At 46.2% G+C, this 17,667-nt stretch overlaps 1 protein-coding gene and 1 long non-coding RNA gene across 8 annotated transcripts in view; one reads left to right on the plus strand and one right to left on the minus strand.

Moving 5' to 3' along the window:
* The first annotated feature begins 4,050 nt into the window (after positions 1–4,050).
* The window catches only part of LOC128890260 (uncharacterized), a 146,581-nt gene continuing 132,964 nt past the window's right edge, over positions 4,051–17,667 (plus strand). For all 3 annotated transcript variants that reach the window (XR_008460596.1, XR_008460595.1, XR_008460594.1), the window contains exons 1-2: positions 4,051–4,158; positions 15,781–15,927. This is a non-coding gene — a long non-coding RNA (uncharacterized LOC128890260). The remainder of the gene's footprint in view (positions 4,159–15,780; positions 15,928–17,667) is intronic.
* LOC128890242 (homeobox protein cut) overlaps positions 4,152–17,667 on the minus strand; it is a 118,797-nt gene continuing 105,281 nt past the window's right edge. Inside the window, exons 6-9 of one of the 5 annotated variants that reach the window (XM_054148561.1) lie at positions 9,853–10,207; positions 8,121–8,778; positions 7,784–8,042; positions 4,152–7,295 (exon numbers count right to left, since the gene is read on the minus strand). In XM_054148561.1, coding sequence (XP_054004536.1) covers positions 5,605–7,295; positions 7,784–8,042; positions 8,121–8,778; positions 9,853–10,207 — 2,963 coding nt within the window. In that variant the 3' untranslated portion in view covers positions 4,152–5,604. Of the gene's footprint in view, positions 7,296–7,768; positions 8,043–8,120; positions 8,779–9,852; positions 10,208–17,667 lie in introns of all 5 variants that reach the window. The other 4 variants (XM_054148560.1, XM_054148564.1, XM_054148563.1 and 1 more) reach the window with 4 other exon arrangements.

Genomic DNA, 17,667 nt, shown 5'->3' on the forward strand with positions numbered 1-17,667 from the left:
GCGTAAATGTGTGGCTCGCAGGGACAGTAACTTTGACATTTTCGATTACTTTTTTTGAAGAATCTGGAACGAAAATAAAGGCATATGTGTCCATATTTATACAGATTGTTAAACGTTGACAATTTAATCCTTTCATCTGATAGACGCCGAGCGCAAAGAATTCCCTGTGCACGACTCGTTGGTGGGAATAATCGAGATGATTGTACTTACATTAATTCCAAAACAAAAACTGGAGTACAGTAGAATAGAGACGTGTAGTTACACAAACGAGTCATTTTGGAGCTACACATTACTTAGAAAAGAATGGATGAATAATTTTTTTCATCTTTCGTTCGTTATTGGTATTGATTATATCTGCAGTAGAGACATTACCTTCAGTAGCTAAATCGTTCACATGCTGATTTATCGACCGTATTAGACTGTATTTCGGACATTAACATGTGTCGGTATTTTACTCGCAGTTGGAAATTGTTTTACTAAGAGGTGTACCCTTTATGAATCACTTACTTGATGCTGTAAAGGTAGAGAGCTCTTTTATCGACTTACCGACAATTTACCATCTGATAGGTTGTCCAGCTAGCGTGTTCCGTCCATTGTTTGTAGATGGCGCAATAGTCCCATGTGGGTAAGGATGTTTTCTATTTTCATCTTTTTCCAACTCTCCTCTGGGTAGATGTTGTAAATAATGTCCCCATTCAAGCGAAATTGTTGTTAACTAAATTTTTTCCTAATATAAGTATAGTTTCACTTCCGCATTCGCAATTCTGCTTTCATGCATTAGCGATGAAATTCGTAATAAGGAGGGATCAATAGAACAATCGTTGTGCAATTTTCAGTACAGTTCTTTTAATTTAGAAATTCTTGAAAGGAGACACTGATATGAATAATATAATCATATACGTATATACAATAAAGAGAATTTTCCATTTGTATTCGTGTTTAAATCGTATTATTGCGTGTCTAACGTTATCGAGGGATTGAAATTTGTATAGACTGTTTACCAGGTTCCCTACCAAATGAGGATAATTAATCTGTACACCTGCAAGTCGTAACTTGCGAGACATCGAGTGTTCCGTAAACTTGTACGCTTCAAAATTATTTAAAAAGAAAAAAAAAAACGATTCCCAAGTTTAAGAGAAAGATTATCGAAAGAATAATCAATTTAATCGATGTTCTCCCCCCATTCTCGCGCGTTATCGTTACAAAATTCGAATCCCAGCGACCCACACCACCGTCGTGAAAAACCCGATACGCTCGATGCCTCGTAGGAATGCGATTTCTACAAAAATTTGTCGCAAGGTATTCATCCGTAGATCGTCCTCGTTGTTCCAATGATCTAGAATAAAATCTCTCGTGTGTCTTCAATACTTTGTATACCTTATTTATTTTCTTCTTCATCTTCGTATAATAATCATAAACGTACAATTTAAAACAATAGTGCTCGTGTGGGTGTGTATGTATGTATGTGTATGCAATGTACAGGATAATCTTTAAGCTATAATACAGTTCGAAATGAAACACAAATCAATAAACTATTACGTTAGGTAAACCTTCTCGTTTTTTTTGTTTAATACAATTATTTTCACTACTGAATGACAATGTCCTTTCTCAGCGTTATAATACCATTGCTCCTCTCGTTCTGACCCCCCCCACCCCCACCCCTCCCCACCCCACCCACCCGCCCCCCGAAAAATTTTGATCATTTCACGCGACACAGGTTACGCGCGTATACAAGAGCATCGATAACTTTTTGCTTTTTTCTTTCTGAATATCTATCTACAGTTATCTTTAAGTCCTCAGCGTTACGTCGTTTTTTTACTTCTCATTTTCGTTTCGTCGGTTCTGTAAAATATTCATTATTATGTTTACGATATGATTTTCCTCCTTTATCAGGTGGTCCTTGCGCGACCTCCGACTCGTGTGTGTCCGCACGAACCTTCCTCCCTATATTACAAACTCCTCCACTACCCGGGGGACCCGGGTACTCGCCTAGAAAGCCGTTTCCGCTTAAATAATTAAAGCTATCTGCTATCTAGAGTCTATTCGGTATCTACAGAAGAACCTATATGCCTCGCAACTCGCTCGAGAAACAAGAGAAAAGAAATCGTGAACAGTGAACGGGACATCGGGATGTGTTTGGGCTCGATGGAGTAGGGATGGATGAATGGATCGATGGATGGATGGATGGATGGATGGATGGATATGGGTTGTGGAAAGGGTTTCGATAGACAAAGAAAAACCACGACGCCGATCGTCCCCGAGAAGGATCGGGTTACACGGTTTACTCAGCTGCGCGATCGGCGACGATCGGTCGGAGCAGTCTTCGTAACCCAACGAGATTGACAATCGGCAGGCTGGATGCGTTCGCGACTTGAGATCCTCTTTTCCCTGTGCCTCTTCGATCCGTTGATCTCTTCCCCTGACACTGGCGTCGTTGGTTCGGTTCGTAGGCGCCTGCACGACGATCGTCAGGCGGAGCTGTGACTGATGTCGATGTCATCGAGTTACGAGCAACGATTAACGGTGGTAGACGGTAATAATAATAACGGCGACGATAATAATAATTAGAATAATAATAATAATAATAATAATAATGTTAAGGATAACGAAGGTGGTGTCGATCGCAGCGATGAAAGTCGGGTGGACAGGTGGCGCCGCGTATGTCGAGGAACGCGAAACTCGCCGCGAAGTCCTTCTTTGGTCAGAGCAGAGAGATTATAATAGATGGAATAGATATTTTGGAAAGTGTAATGCAAATTGTAAGAGGAAAGAGATCGAGTGTTTTTCGAGCCCTCAGGGGCTGTAGCTACGTTTGATTGTAGCTACAGTACGGGGTTAGCGATCCCGAGGTACCCGAGCTATAGGTGGGCCAGTGAGACCCAGAACAGACTATCGGCGTCCTTCGTTAGGGTACCAGAGAATAATGAGGTATGTAAGCAAATATAAATGCGGAGTAACCTAAAGCAAGATTTAAACGAATTTCACCCCTTTTAATTGCTGTGACTTGTCCCCACCAAGTCTTAAAATTTTGATACGCACGCAAATTTATACAGAAATAGTGATACTTTCTCGATTCATTCTCTCTTTCTTCACCTTGCTATTTCCATTTCCAGATTCTTAGAATATCTTCACTCTATCCACATAATCTCTTCGACCTCGCGACAGTTCTCGCGCTCTTACGCGGCTCTCGTCGGAGACGGAGGAAAACTCCCATCAATTTCGAACGACGAATAAAAACTAAACAATGTACACTACATGCCTACAGAATGAAATCCTTTTGAACAAGTAACGACGCGCTCGAATAAACGTCGAACGTAGCAAATAAATACTTCGATCTCCAACGATATTTCGCCCGTCTCCGAGCCGCGCCGGTCCCCCGACGATGGTTTCGCGATAAACGTAAGATTGAAAAAGAAAAACAGAATGTTCGGATCACTGGTCTCTCAATTAGCAATGCCCTTTTTCGTTTAAGTGTTCTTCTCACTGGGTTGGCTGTACTCGCACGTCCATTCCTTTCGCACACGTTCCGTTTTCACTCGTTCCTTTCTCTCCCTCCCTTTCTCGCTCTAGCCATTGTTCGTTTTTAACTGCGGACTAGAATTTAATCGAAGATTAAAATTTAATCTGGTAAATACAAGTTTGATTCGTAATATCGAGGATAATTTTTTGCCCCTTTCTCACTCTCTCTCGCACGCAAGCACGCTCGCTCTCACGCTCGCTTCCTCGTCGTTCTCAGGCTTCGATAGTATACGGTAATCGTAATTATATGTTCTCCTGTCGCGTCTGTGCGTGTCGGACCCAACGTCGCGTCTCCGCGTTGCTCGTTCCTCCGTAAAATGGTGAACGACGCGAGCGAAGAGGCCCTTTTCGTCCACGTTTCCGCGTCGGAAACGCGGCGTTGAGTCGCGCGCGCTTGGCCACGCGCTCGGTCGCCATTGCTTCCGCGTGAATATATCGCTATTGAAGAGTTTAAGTGTGGTAATTAAGTATAATATACAAGATTGTGTATGTGTAATGTCTCGTATGTTCCGAGTCTCTTTTTTTGTACAGTTATTTACATGTGGATGCGAGCTTTACGGCTGCCACGCTTTAACGCCCGTTTTCGAAGAATACCCGGCAGCATCTTCGTCGCACGGAAGGAGACCTCCAGCCTCCCTGGTATGTCGCATTTTTTTTTAAATTTTATCATCGCATATAAGCTCTATCACATTGGCTTCGTAAGCCGTATCGTTATCGCGATAAGAATTCGAATGGTAATAAAATAATACAATATAATCAATAATAATAATAATAATAATAATAATAATAATAATAATATTAATAATAATAATAATAATAAAATAGCAATGATAACGTAAGCCTAATAATACAGTAATATTGGTAGTAACTGATAACCTCGATCACCGATCGTCACGTATAACTAGCTTTCTCTACGCGGGAATAGAAAAGAAAACAAAGACTATTCAGAAGTGGACAGATTGTTGTTCCGGTTCGCGTTGCCCGCCAGTTCGCGAAAGAGCCGACAAAATTGGACAACACCGTCGACCAGACTACTCTCGATCATCGATCGCTCGTTCTTTCGCGAATCGACGCGCAACTAAGAAGCAGGAAAAAGAGCGAGAGGACGTTTTCACTTTTCTAACCATTTTTTCTTCTCCATTTTCCGAAAAAAAAAATGAAAAAAAGAAATAGAAATAAGAACGACGCGTTTCTAACCGAACAAGATAAAAAGGTACGTAATCGGAGAGCGGAGTGTAGTAACATTAACAGCTTAACAACTATGGGATAGGAGAAGTGTATAAACAATATAACATGAATCACAATTATGCAATAATTATTAATCGCTCATCTTGACGCGTAATTAGATAAAATTAATAATAATTTGATCTAACAACTGGTTATTCGTAGATTGCACTCTGACGAACCCGGACCCTTTCCGTTTTCCGATTCTCGTTTGTTTGTTTTCTCTTTCTCTTTCTTTTGTAACTTATACCTGGTCTCTCCTACCTTCCCCCTCCCCTTCCTTCGTCCGCTCGAAAACGGAAGCGGCCAGGGTTTCTTCGGATTTTCGAGCGAGATGTGCGACGATTTGCCCCCATTTCCTGAGCTACCCCTCGTCGCGTTTACAGTCTTCTAACAATACAAATCCGCTGTAGTATCCGTGCACACCAACACACTGTTCCGTAAACCGTATATCGGCAGCGTTACGAAAAAACAGTTCTTTTGATTGAGCTCCATCTTCCTCGATAGCAGCCTCCCCCGCTGGTAGCTTTCAGTCGACCGAAGGGTTCCAATGCACGTCTGCGTGTCTTTCGAAATTTTTTTTTTTTTGTTTAATTTTTGTTCACGTATCCTACTTTGTATTCGCCACCCTATGATAATGCCCTCGTGGTAGGCAGGACTCGGCCAATCGGACCTGGCCGAATCCTATGACTGGTTTTTGTTTCTTCCTCATTAAGAACTTAACTAGGCCGTAGTCGTCGGCAACATGGGGACCGTACTTCTGCAGCGTCATTTTGGCATGTTTCAACGTTGTCCACTTCGATCACACCCTCCGTTTTGTCCAACCAGGTCTCGCGGACCGGGCATCTGCTAATCCCACGCTTAATAATCCCACGTTTCCTCTGGCTCGTGTTTAACCACGTTGTCTTTGGGACTCTCGTCCGTGCACTGTTGCGTTTGTTGCGTGGAGGGCGGCCTGGGCGACGTCACGGGACTGTTCTGTCCCGATTTCGGACTGGGCAGAGGGCTGTCCCGTTCCTGACCGTTATTCGCCGATACGGAAGACACGTCGCTTTGCGCGTCTTCCTCGTATCTGTCCTGCACGGGGGTTGGTTCGACCCTAACGGTCTCCTCTGCCTCTCTCTTCACCCCGTAATCGTCCGTTTGCATCACGCAAACGCCGTTGATGATCACCTCGTCGCCCGTCCTGGGCGGCTCCTGCCACTCGGGGTTCACCCACTGCGGCGCTGCGGGTTTCCTTCGATTGGATCTGACCGTGGCTGGCGCGGTGGGTGTCTCCGCGGGTTCCCTCTTTATGCTACCCGCCGATCCCTCCGAGTCTTCGCTACCGAGGTTGCTCATGGCGTCTTCGGCGTCCTCGTCCTCGAACTCCTGGTTCGGCTCCCTCTTCAACGAGCTCATCGACAAATCCAGGCCTGAACACTGCTCCTTCAGAGCGTTCCCTACCAGGGCGGCCAGGTTGGGGTTGAAGTACGGGGAGTACGGCAGGGGCACGTTGCCCAAGCCCAATCTCTCCTTCTGTATCTCCAACAGTCTTTGGTTCAACAGCAATCTAAACTGAACTGGGTCGAACGGCTGGCCAGGTTCCCTGGGGGATTGTGGCTCGGGCTGGCCGTGCGGCGTTTGCTGCTTCAGTCTCATCCGATGATTGTGAAACCAGTTGGTTATCGTTCTCGAGGACAACGCCAGCTCGCTGGCGAGGAACTCGATGGTGGCCACGTTGGGGTAAGGGTCGAGGGCGAACGCGAGCCTGAGGGCTTCCTTCTGCTCCTCGGAGAAGAGGACTCGCTGCTTCTTGGCCGAGGCGGGTCCGGGACCGGGCGACGCCGCGTGATAGAACTCCGCCGTGTCGTTGCTCGAGGTGTCCGAGCTGTTGTCGTGGCCTGGTCCGCTGCTGCGTCGTCTCTTGTTCGCTTCTCGTCGTTCGTTCTTCAAGGCCTGCAGCCGATCGACGTTGTGGGCGTCTGACAGCCACAGCTGCATCCTTATAAACGGCTCTCTGCCTTTTATACTGAGCATGTGCCATGGTTTGGGTTTGCTCAGCAGCTCGCTGACGGATCCTTGCGACAGACCGAGCACAGCCTCGCCGAAGATCTTCTGGCCGATGTTGTTGGCCAGCAACGCCTCCTTGATCTTCGTCGTGATGGTTTGCGTGTCGAGGTCCTGCGTCAGCGCGGCCATTTCGTATACGCTGGGCGAGATGTGCGGGTGGAGTCCTCGAAGGGGAGACGGAGTCATCTGATGATGGGGCGAGTGAAGGTTCATCTGTTGTTGCTGTTGCTGCTGTTGCTTCTTCTGCAACTCTTGCATGCTGAGCTGTGTGTGAGGGAGGAGAGGGCCTGGAGGCGTCAGCATCATCGGTGGCGGCGGCTGAGGATGTTGAGGGAGCTGGGGACTCTGCTGGGGTGGTCCCAGCTGTATTTGGTTTTCTTGCTGATGCTGCGCTACCGCCTGAGCGGCCGCCTGCGCCGCAGCCTGTGCTTTCGCGGCGTTCTGAAGCTGTTCCTGAACCAGTTTCGTCGGAGGCATCGGCTTCATTGGTGTTCCACAGGCTGTAAAAGAAAGGAAGGAGATATTTAGAAATCGTGTGTTACAGTGCATAGCGCGTTATAGTCCGAAAGCTCGGTTCGTTGGACGACGGAATGTTGCTTCGTTATGTAGCCGACAATAACCGACGGTCATTCGAGGCGTCGATGCTGGCCTTCGAAACATTGCATTTCGGTGATTTCCCAACGCTTAGCTTCACCTCGTGGCTTTTCGTTTCGAGAAGTGCCAGAAGTCGGCGATTTCTTTTTGTTAGAGAGTTTTATTTAAATTTTCCTAAAATCGTCTTGCCCGCCCTGAAATATTCCGACTACAGTTATGGATACTCTCCGTAAACGGAGTCGCTGATCTTCGGCCTATTTCGTAGGTTCATCGTTCGTTACAGCGGCTCGACTATTCGTTAGCGTAGCAGCATTCGGCTCGTACAGCTTCGAGCTCCCAAACTACGTTTTTAGTAAAATAACAAAACATCTATATTGACCTGAGTTAAACTTACGAGGCAGGCCACCGTAGCCGCCGGTCCTCATCAGTTTTTCCGGTGCGATCTTGTACTGGCTGGCGACCAGCTTGTGCACCGCGTTGTCATCCTCGAGGAACATCTTCATCCTGATGAACGGCTCGCGACCTTTTTGCGTGAGCATGTGCCAGGGCTTTGGCCGCGCCAGGAGGTCGGAGACGGATCCCTGAGAAAGACCCAGCACGGATTCACCGAAAAGACGTTGGGAAATGGAATACTGAGACAATTGTTCCTTCACCTGGGAAGATGAATCTTTCATGAACATCATCGTTAAGGCAGAATTACTCACATTTCGTATTACGATCGGTTCACTTACTCTCTTCACGATGTCCTCTGTGTTCAAGTTATTGTACATGTCGAACTGTTGCTGAGTAATGGGAGGAAGCACCGCTTTTAGGGGCCTCTGGTTGGCCGAGTGATGAGTAGGCGTGGACGGTTGACTGATCAGACTATTCGTGATCGAAGCCATCCTCTGTAGCGGACTGGCGGCTGCCGCGCCAGAGAATTCCTCGCTGGGTGTCATCGCTGGCGGAAGAATCGAGTTGCCCAACGGTGAACTCGCGCTGGAACCGCTAGGGGTGGATTGAGGCGCGGCGGTTTCCTGTTTCGGCCTGACCAACGAAAACGCGCTACCCGCGTGTCTCATGGCCTCCTCCATCTTCTCCTTCTCTTCCTCCGTGACGCCGTTTATCATCTTGCTCCTGGGATCCACCTTCCCCAAACTGAGATCCTGAACGCCACCGCCGTTCGTGGCCAGATGGTGTTGCTGAAGGGCTTGCTGCTGAAGAGCCAGAAGCCCAGGGAGCCCTGGTAATCCTGGCAGTCCAGTCAACGCGGGGTTCTGGCCCGGCGTCGTGTTCAGCTTCTGCAACTCGCGGTGGTACGCGTCCAGGGCCAATCGAATGTCGTCTTGCGTGCGCTCCATGCCCTGAAGGCTGCCCTGGGTGCTACTGAAAAAGTGCGGAAACATCGCACTACGATCAATCGAGGTCGCGTGCTGTCCTCAATAATGATCAATCGGGGGGTAGGGGACGCGCGGACGATACGAGCCACGTCTGGACGTGCAATACGAGCCACGGGGAAAGCTGGTGTTTACACCTGACATTTACGTGTTAAGTAACGAAACAGATATAGCGGCATATTAATTTTAGCCGCGTACGTCATCTTTTCAGCATAGTTCGTGCGCGGCCGCGATTTGCCGTGACTCACAAGATCTATGGGATGCACTACCGGTTCGGATACCGTGCTACGGCGTGGCAGGGTCAACCCTCGTATTACGCGGGTACACTAGGTTCTCTAGAAGAAAGGCGCTTGCTAAATATTCTTTTTTAACCAGTCAGTGTGGCGTCGTCTTTTACAGTGCCGCGAGGACCTCATGCATTGACACAGGCATGTAGGATATTTGTATGATATAGTTAGGCACAGAGTAAGTGGCTATGTCTATTGAAAACAGTCTAAATTAAACGACAGGTTTGACGTTTCCAAATAAATCATTCGTTAAAAAATTTATTTGTACACATCAAATCTATCAATTAATTTAGAGAAATGTCTTCAATAGATGTAAAAGGTAGGAATACTTATGGGACTGACTGTATATGCATATATAGACGAATATAGCCGTCACGATTTCGTGTCGTGACGGATATGATCGTCAAACACGGCTGACTGGTTAAATTACATACGCGACAGTGGCGTGTCTGATGCAAAGGTTTTTCCAGAAGGGCTTTAGAATCTATATTCTGATCGAATACGTGCGAGGTATGGGGTATGCTCGATTTTTTATTTCAAACCTCCATAGAATTAGATGATTCTAGAGGATCCATTATCTTTCATTCTTTAACGTGATCTAATATTCGATCCATCCAAAGATCTTACGTTTAATAAACAGACTTCGTGTTAATTTAAATATGATCGCAAGATGATAAATTGCTCTCTCACGCCTAGTAAATATTTTATAATTTTGCTAAAAGCCCCTCGCAAAATTCTTTAGACCGGCAGCCATCTGTTCTGTTCGGATTTACGTGGATGGTTTCGCGTCGAAGCCTTACCTGGTGGAGAACTCTCGCGGTCCGCGGAGATCCTCGACCCTTCTCCCCATCAGCTTGGCTAGCTCCTCCTGATAAATCCTGACTACCTTTTCCTGCGGAATGTCATCGTTTTCGTATTTCTTCAGTCTCCTGTTTTGACTGTCGAGCCTGTCCTTGTTGAACGGGCTCGGACAGCCGATTCTGCTCGGGCTCTTGCTGTCCGCGTCGTTCGATATCTCGTGCTCGCCCCTCATCTGCAGATGGCCAGACTCCGAGAGGATATGCGCCAACCTTTCGTCGCTCATTTCTGGCGGACCACCTTCCTGTGGTCCACGCGCGAACGCTGGCATTCCTTGCTCCTTGCCTGAAACATACTCTACGGGTGAGGCACAACTTGTGGTGCGTTCTTACTCGGTTTGGTCTTAAAGGTACGTGTAGAAAATAAATTAATTTGGGGGAGGTGAATTAGTTGGGGGAGTTGTACATAATACGGATCTACCGAAGCACACTAAGCGATCGTTCACCTGTTGTTTTTATCGACATCGTAGACGTTTGGAATGAATAATCGTCGGAGTCTCTGCGTTCAAAACTGTCGCGTATTTTTACGCTGTAATCTAATTTCCATCTTTCTATTTCTTACTATTTCTAAATTGGACATTTCGTGATTGGACAAATGTCTTAGAGTCAACTGAATTGAATAGTGCATGAAACAAAAATTTGAAAACGGTCATTTGACTGCTCGCGGTGGGTTTAGTGTTAATTCGTAATCGAAGGTCTGCGAACATCCCTGATTTCTCTCGACGAGGGAATAGGAAAAGTGAAACTCACGGGAAACGCGAAATGTCAGAATGTAGAGAATCTTGTACGCTTGAAAATTCAAATTCCGCCCAGGATCGACGTTCAATTCCACCCATTAGCGGACGACGTACGATAAGGAAGAGACAGCCCCACGTATCTAATCAGGACGGGCTGATTTCATGTTCGATCGAACGTGGAAGCAATTAATACAACGCGAAATTAATAACATTGAACCCTAACGTCTAGAACCCGAAGGCAGAGTACACCCTGGCGACGATAATTAAAACAACCTTTTCCGGGATCTCGCGCTTGCAGGATTCCCCTCTCGCATAGGCAACGACGCTCTCCTACGTGTTTCCCGCCTAATTGACCAATCAAACGTAAGATCCAGGCCCGATGAGCCATCGATCACGACTTTGATTGCTTCGCTGCCCTTGCTTTTCCAACCCTATGAACTTCCTGGCCACGACGCTCGATGTTTCTCGCGAGAGTGAATCTAGCTGCGACCTCATCTCGAGATTTCAATATCGTCGTCTCGATTAGTTATCGAGACTTGATCTCTTCGATTTTTTTATTCCTGTCTTTCATCGATTTGAAAGGGTTCCAAGATGCGTTCGTTCCCATTTTCCTCTAAAATCGTTCGAGCTCGATTTTTCGCGTAGCAAAGGCGTTCTATGGTGCCAGCCGCGAAACGAACCGAGGAAAGATTAATTGGTCATTAAGATCGGAATGCGGTGAACGGTCCAAGAAACTGATGTTGCAGTTTCTGCGATATCGGTCGACGTGAAATGTTTCAAGAAATCGACAGCGTTGTGGGTGGAAACGGAACGTTACGAGGACAATGACGACAGCCGAGGCACGTTTCGTGGATGTGAAGAATCGAACGGAATATGCACGTATGCGGCGGTGTGCGTGTGTGCGCCGTCGTGACGTTTGAATTCGTGCCAGCAGCATCGACTTATGCCAACCTCCTCTGTATCCATTCGGCATTTTCACGAAGCCACGACCACCTTTCAACGAAACCATCGACGAACCTGATGAGATTAGGGACGGGCTCGATCAGCTCGAATAGAACAGTACAAAACTGTAATCATTAAGTGGATTATAATTCATCGAATCATCTATATTTCGAATTCATTAATGTTTCCAAGTGTTTTCAATTAGAGAGGGTTCACCGAATCGCATTATCTCTCGCGACGTATTTCGTAGCAACGATCAGATTCGTGAAAAATGTGTTTTCAACCTAATCGTCGGCTCTGACAGACGAGCGTCCACCGTTTTCACCGAGATAAAGAGAACGAGGTCGTTTGTTATGCGTTATTTCTTTCCTGTGAGCTGACTTTTTGCGGTCGCGCTGATGAAATTGACATTATCGTTATCGAACGGAATACAGATTAACGCACTGCGGTGGGAACGATATCCAGCGACACGTTTCGTGTAACGATTTATCGAGCCCAATTACCGCTAAGTTCCTGCATTAATATCTCTTTTTCTTGCCTTACGTCACATCTGTATTCATAATATCCGCCACGCGCGAAAATATTTTATCAACTCGAACCGATTTAACTTGTCACGTAGCGAGCATTTAAATGTTACAACGTTTAGATATTAGATAGATTGTTTTTCCAAAATACGAAGCACGCGTTTTCGAATGCTCGTAATCTCTTTTACGCGACAGGATGTCAGGAATAGTTCGTTGCAAGGGCGTCGAAAGGGTGAGTGTATCGAGATGTGACGTATGCCAGATTTCTATGATCTCGTTTTCGAGTGTACACACGGAGATGTAGTTACATCTTCATCTTAAATGTAACCATCTATCTTCGATGGAATTACTCGATGGAATTTGTATCAAAACACTCGTATCAAAAATAAAAAGGAACATTTCTCGAAATAGAACGTTTCTAACAAAAAAAGGTCAACTATTTCTGCAGAGTTTTATAGGCAGTCATTTAACGTGATTTCGGTGTCTCCCAATGACGCCATCGCCAGCAATGTCGCAAGGAAGGACGTAATCGCGTCCTGCAACAATCCTCTCGTTTCTTAAGTCGTCCCCAGGCGAACGGTTCTCACAGAATCGGTACTAAAATTTTGTAATCGACTATTGTCAACATCCACCCTTCACCTCCTCCCCCCTCCCTCCCCCGGTCGCTGGATAGCCGAGACACCTCCGGGGATCGACAATGCGCCGTGGCAAATAATTGCTGCGAAAGATGGTCCGCTTTCCGTCGCGCGTGTACGCGCCTGACAAATTGCGGTATGACTTTCCTTTCCGACATGTGGCCATTGTCCTTACGGTCGCGATTGTTCTTTCTTTCGTCGATTCCTACGGGCACGGACCGAGCGACGCCTTGATGGCGATCTGAGCGAACAAACCGTGACGTTTCGTCACGCGGCTGAAACATACGGGCGACGAGCAACGGGAACAACAGGCTCGGACATTCGCAATTAAGACATTCTTCGTCTAATTTGTCCGCACACCGCTGCTGATCAAACATCCACCGGTCACGCGACGCGTTTCATCTCAGATTTCATCTGGAGTCGTTGGCTAGGTAGAAAAGCCGAATAGAAAATAGAAAATGTTTGTCGAATATGATGGAAGGCCATAGAAATGGTGTTATCGAGGGTTTTCCAAGGGAGCTTTAAGACTTTTAACGCGTTGACTACTATAGGTAGGTGATCAGAGGTAATCTTGAGAAATTAAAGAAAAATTAATTCTGAACCAGTATTCCGATTATTACTCTAGCGGTCACTATATGGATAAATCACGAATGCTACGAAATATACCCAAGTTTGTTTATTTTAAACACACGATCGCGATATGTATTAACCCCAAAAGACGACATCGTCCACAGTCGTACCTTCTGATTAAAAAATATTCCTAAAGCTCCTTTTTGGAGCCCCTTTATTATTGCCGGCTGAACTTTAAGATCTTGTTAATTTTCGAAGCTTCTAACGACGACAAGGGCCGCGCGCTCGCGCAAAGTAGGCGTCGGGAGGCGGAAGGATACAGCCGGGACAGAAAATCTGATAAAATCGGTATACGAACCAGAGTGGTCTCGCTAATGAACGTAACTCTTTCGCGTTGGGCTCGTGTGCGTCGGTCTTTCTCCCCTGCACGTGAAAAGATGTGCGTGGCTGCGTATAGCGCATTTAATTGACGGTGAAATACGCGTCTGTGAGCCACCGTAGGGGTTCCTTCTTTGAATCGGGGCCCCATAAGAGTCGCGAGGACGCGTTCAGCCAAATTTCAGAGCGGTCATCTTTGTTCGTGCAAAATTATCGATGGGCTCCTCTTGGTGCCTCATTAGAGAAAATTGAATAAAACGGAGTAGTCGAAAGCGGTGGAGGTGAATATTTTTGAATGAAATAGTTGGCGAAGCATCGAAGTCGTTTCAGGCGGTGTTACGTGTTCTTAAATATCGTTTTCGTGTAAAAATCGTTCGGTCGATCACGCCGAGAGCCCTCCCACTCGTTCATCCATTTTACAGTGTACGGAGTCGGTTTTGTAATCACAATCGGGCACTGATAACGCTTATCTCTTACGGATTGGGTCAATGAACATTACGATCATGCGTTAATTATGTGCCTCGACTAGAGTTTCACGTGAAACCGATGCCAATTTTCGCGATTCACTATTTTTACAGATCGGTTGCTTCGAAACTTTTACGAGTATTTATCGAACGAACTCTCGAACCTTCGCGCTCCCTTGGCTTTCTGTATTTTACATTCCAATTTATTTAGGCGGTTCTCGCGGCGAGGAGGAAATAACAAGCATATTTCAAGCCGCACAGCAGAACAACTTTACAATTATAATCGGACAATTAGATTCCCATGGCTGTGGCCTTGCGTGTTCGGGTTTCGATAAATGAAGCACGCTTCGAAGGGTCGCGGAATTAAAAAGAATCACAGAGATTTTAGCTCGAGTAACTCGAAGAACTGAAACTAATCGAGCAATTGAGCGAATACAGCTACGTGGAATTTAAATTTAAAAAATAGGATAGTGATCTGTTTGTGGAAACGTATTCCAATTGCTGTATAAACTCACAAGTTTATTTAACGCTTTACTGATTGATAGTCAGTAAAGACGAGAGCATTCAATCTTAGCAAACTAGACGATTAATCCTTACCAATCGGTAAAGTGTTAACTTCGATTATTTTCTTTCTTCATTTGGCATCGTTAGGATCAGAATGAGAGTTCATAGCGGTTGAATTCCCGGAGAAGCTGGTGTGTAATTGCAAGAAAGAAATTTCCGCGATAAACAGAGTTGGACCGGCACCAACTATCTTTATTACGGTAATCTCGCGGTGCGTTGCTCTTGGACCCAGCCGTGCTTAGATCAATTGTATTGCACCGCTCACGGGCAATAATAAACGTTGAGAACGTGCCTCGTCGAATACTGGGCCACTGTCCAGGCGCATTTGTCAGGGGATTACTGGTTCGCGTGATTTTTGCGGTACAGTTCAGCAAATCTTCATAACTAAAATTATTCCTTAAACCTGCTGTCCGTTCGTCACGAAAATTTACGAAACTCCGTTTGTTAACCGAGGGTAGGGATTACGCGTCGTGGATTCCCGGAATCAAGTTCGATGAGTCGAATAAACAACATCTAGGCTTTGTTTCCCAAATAACTTTCAGCCCAGGGCTTCGAGTCTCATACGAGGCGACGCTATCGTAAATTTGAATACATTTTCGACTCTGATACTATCACGGGAAGATAGATCTTCGCGTGTGCTTTTTGGGAAGATTTTCCGACTCGACGAGTTCCCGTTTACTCTTTATCTTTTTAGGATTAATCATCGGCGAGGGATCGTTGCAGAATTTCTATAATTTTTAAGCGAACACATGAGGAAATCCCATCCACCGTTTCTTCCCCCTCTTCGTCACTTGATCCATCTGTGCACGCGTTGCAATTCTTTTTTTCCCCTCCCTTCTCCCCGTCGCAATAAGCATAATTATCATTGTCGGCTATTCGACGGAAACCGACAATCCATTGATGCACGACGTCTGCGTTGTCAGTGACCTCCTCCCACTCCTCCCTTCGTCCGTGAATTATTGAATATTTTATACGAGTTTTATTTTTCGCGCGCCGGACATGGATGCCCCCCTTCATGACGCTCGACATCCTCTCTCATTGGTATTAATATTTACAGAAAGCAGGAAACGATCAGCGGCGGGGCGACGCGGACGGAGGAATCGTTACAATAAATGAAAGGGGCAGCGGTTTGACGAGCACGACCTTGAGCTGGTGAAAAAGCGAGGCACCGTGGTACGCGAACAATGCCCGTGTTACAGAAACGGTAAGTGAAACGAAATAAAGTGGAATTGGAAATTAACGGTCAGACGCGGTCGATCTGACGGACCGAAGGAGAACGAGGATATGATAAACGGACGTCGCTCGTTTCGAATGTTTTGTGCAGAGGGTATTTACGGGTTCATGAAAAGTCAGTGTAACCCTTTCGACTCGACTTCTTTCTGCATTCTATTCTTCTAGGAATTGATCGTATTAGACTAGGGTTGGTTGCGTGTCAAAGGCTATAGTCGAATAAGAAAAGGCACTTTGTCTACGAGTCTCGATCGTCGAGATCTTTTCAACGTGGTTGCATTTTCATCAACACTTGCTTACAAACGTATTTTTCCGTTAACAAACGAAATCAGCTAAGATTGTCAGGATAATTTCCTGTGGAACTACAGTGGCGTTCCCTTGGCGATCCAACGAAAGCGTAAATTACCTTCGCGATAAGTGCAGACGGATCTGGAACGTCTGTGGTCTCTCTCTTGGACCCTGTTTCCTTTTACTCCCCTTCCATTCTCATCCTCCTTTCCGCGATGGAACCCTTCGCGTATTGCACCCTTGCCTAGAACTCATCCCCCCGGTTCCCTACTCCCAGGAGCTATTAGTCTAAACAATATGGCTGCCAAACGCAGCAAACAATCGATAGCAGGCTTGGCGAGCCAACTAGCTGTATAATTTAATTAAGACTATTAAAGCCAAAATCGAACGTCATCTTCCAACTGTTTTGCGTCACGCGCGCCTAACTCCGCTCCCGAGTTTCTCGAATGTTTACCGCGATGGCTGTTCGTTTAATACCCTGAGATGCCACGCGTCGCTCAATCAGATTTACAGTGCCGGGTTGTTGTTCATCGGTGCATCAGGATCACACGTGACGGATTGACGATCTTTCGCTTCGAAATTTCCTTAGCTACGCGCTTTTCTTTTTCTTCTAATGGAACATTCGTTCAAGCTTTGGTCTATTGCACTGTGACGTCAAAACGTTGTGCTCCGCAGAGGCGTTCGAATCGAAGCAGCCTGTTGCGCGGTTCGCTGTAATGCAGGAACGCTCGGGATTCCCAAATCTGTTGGAATACAGCCCTGACTTTCTAAAGTAACCTAACGAGATACCTCTAACCTGTTTAGCGTTGCAACGAAATTGCAAGTGACCTGAAAAATCCTACTTCGACCCGGGCTTCCTTGTTCTTCGGATAGGGTACCAGCTAGCTTCTTCAAGGGTCGAATGACATTGATATCGAAGAAGAAACCACTTGAAAAAGCTAGTTAATTGTATCTTACAGTTGGAAGCCTTATCCTTATCTTATATTACTCCAACGGAGTCTTGAGTCGTAGTAAATTCTTCGTGTTCTACGAACGTTGTTCGAACGACAGGGAAAGCTCACGACGTCACCAACGCATGGCTACACCGGGAATCGATTCAGTAGCATTCGTATAGAGGGAATCGACCTCCGGTTCGAACGTTACGCGAATCTCCGCGGTATAGTTAAGGACAAATAGAGACACCAGTAACACCCGTATTAGACAGCCGAAAAAAAGTTAACTGACAGCTGATGGTTAGTGGTTCGGCAGAACAGATTATTGGCAGTGCGAGGCAGAAAAGATATTCTTAGGAGTAAAACGGTAAAATCGTCAGCGGCGAAGTTGAAACGTCAACGAGATCATGGACAGGTTCGCCGAACCCCTCCGAGTCCGCGCGCGAACCTGTCGATGCCGTGTCAAAAGAAGAAGCGGACGTAATTACTCGGCG

The sequence above is a fragment of the Hylaeus anthracinus genome, unplaced genomic scaffold (assembly GCF_026225885.1).
Source record: "Hylaeus anthracinus isolate JK02 unplaced genomic scaffold, UHH_iyHylAnth1.0_haploid 12000, whole genome shotgun sequence".
NCBI lineage: Eukaryota > Metazoa > Arthropoda > Insecta > Hymenoptera > Colletidae > Hylaeus > Hylaeus anthracinus.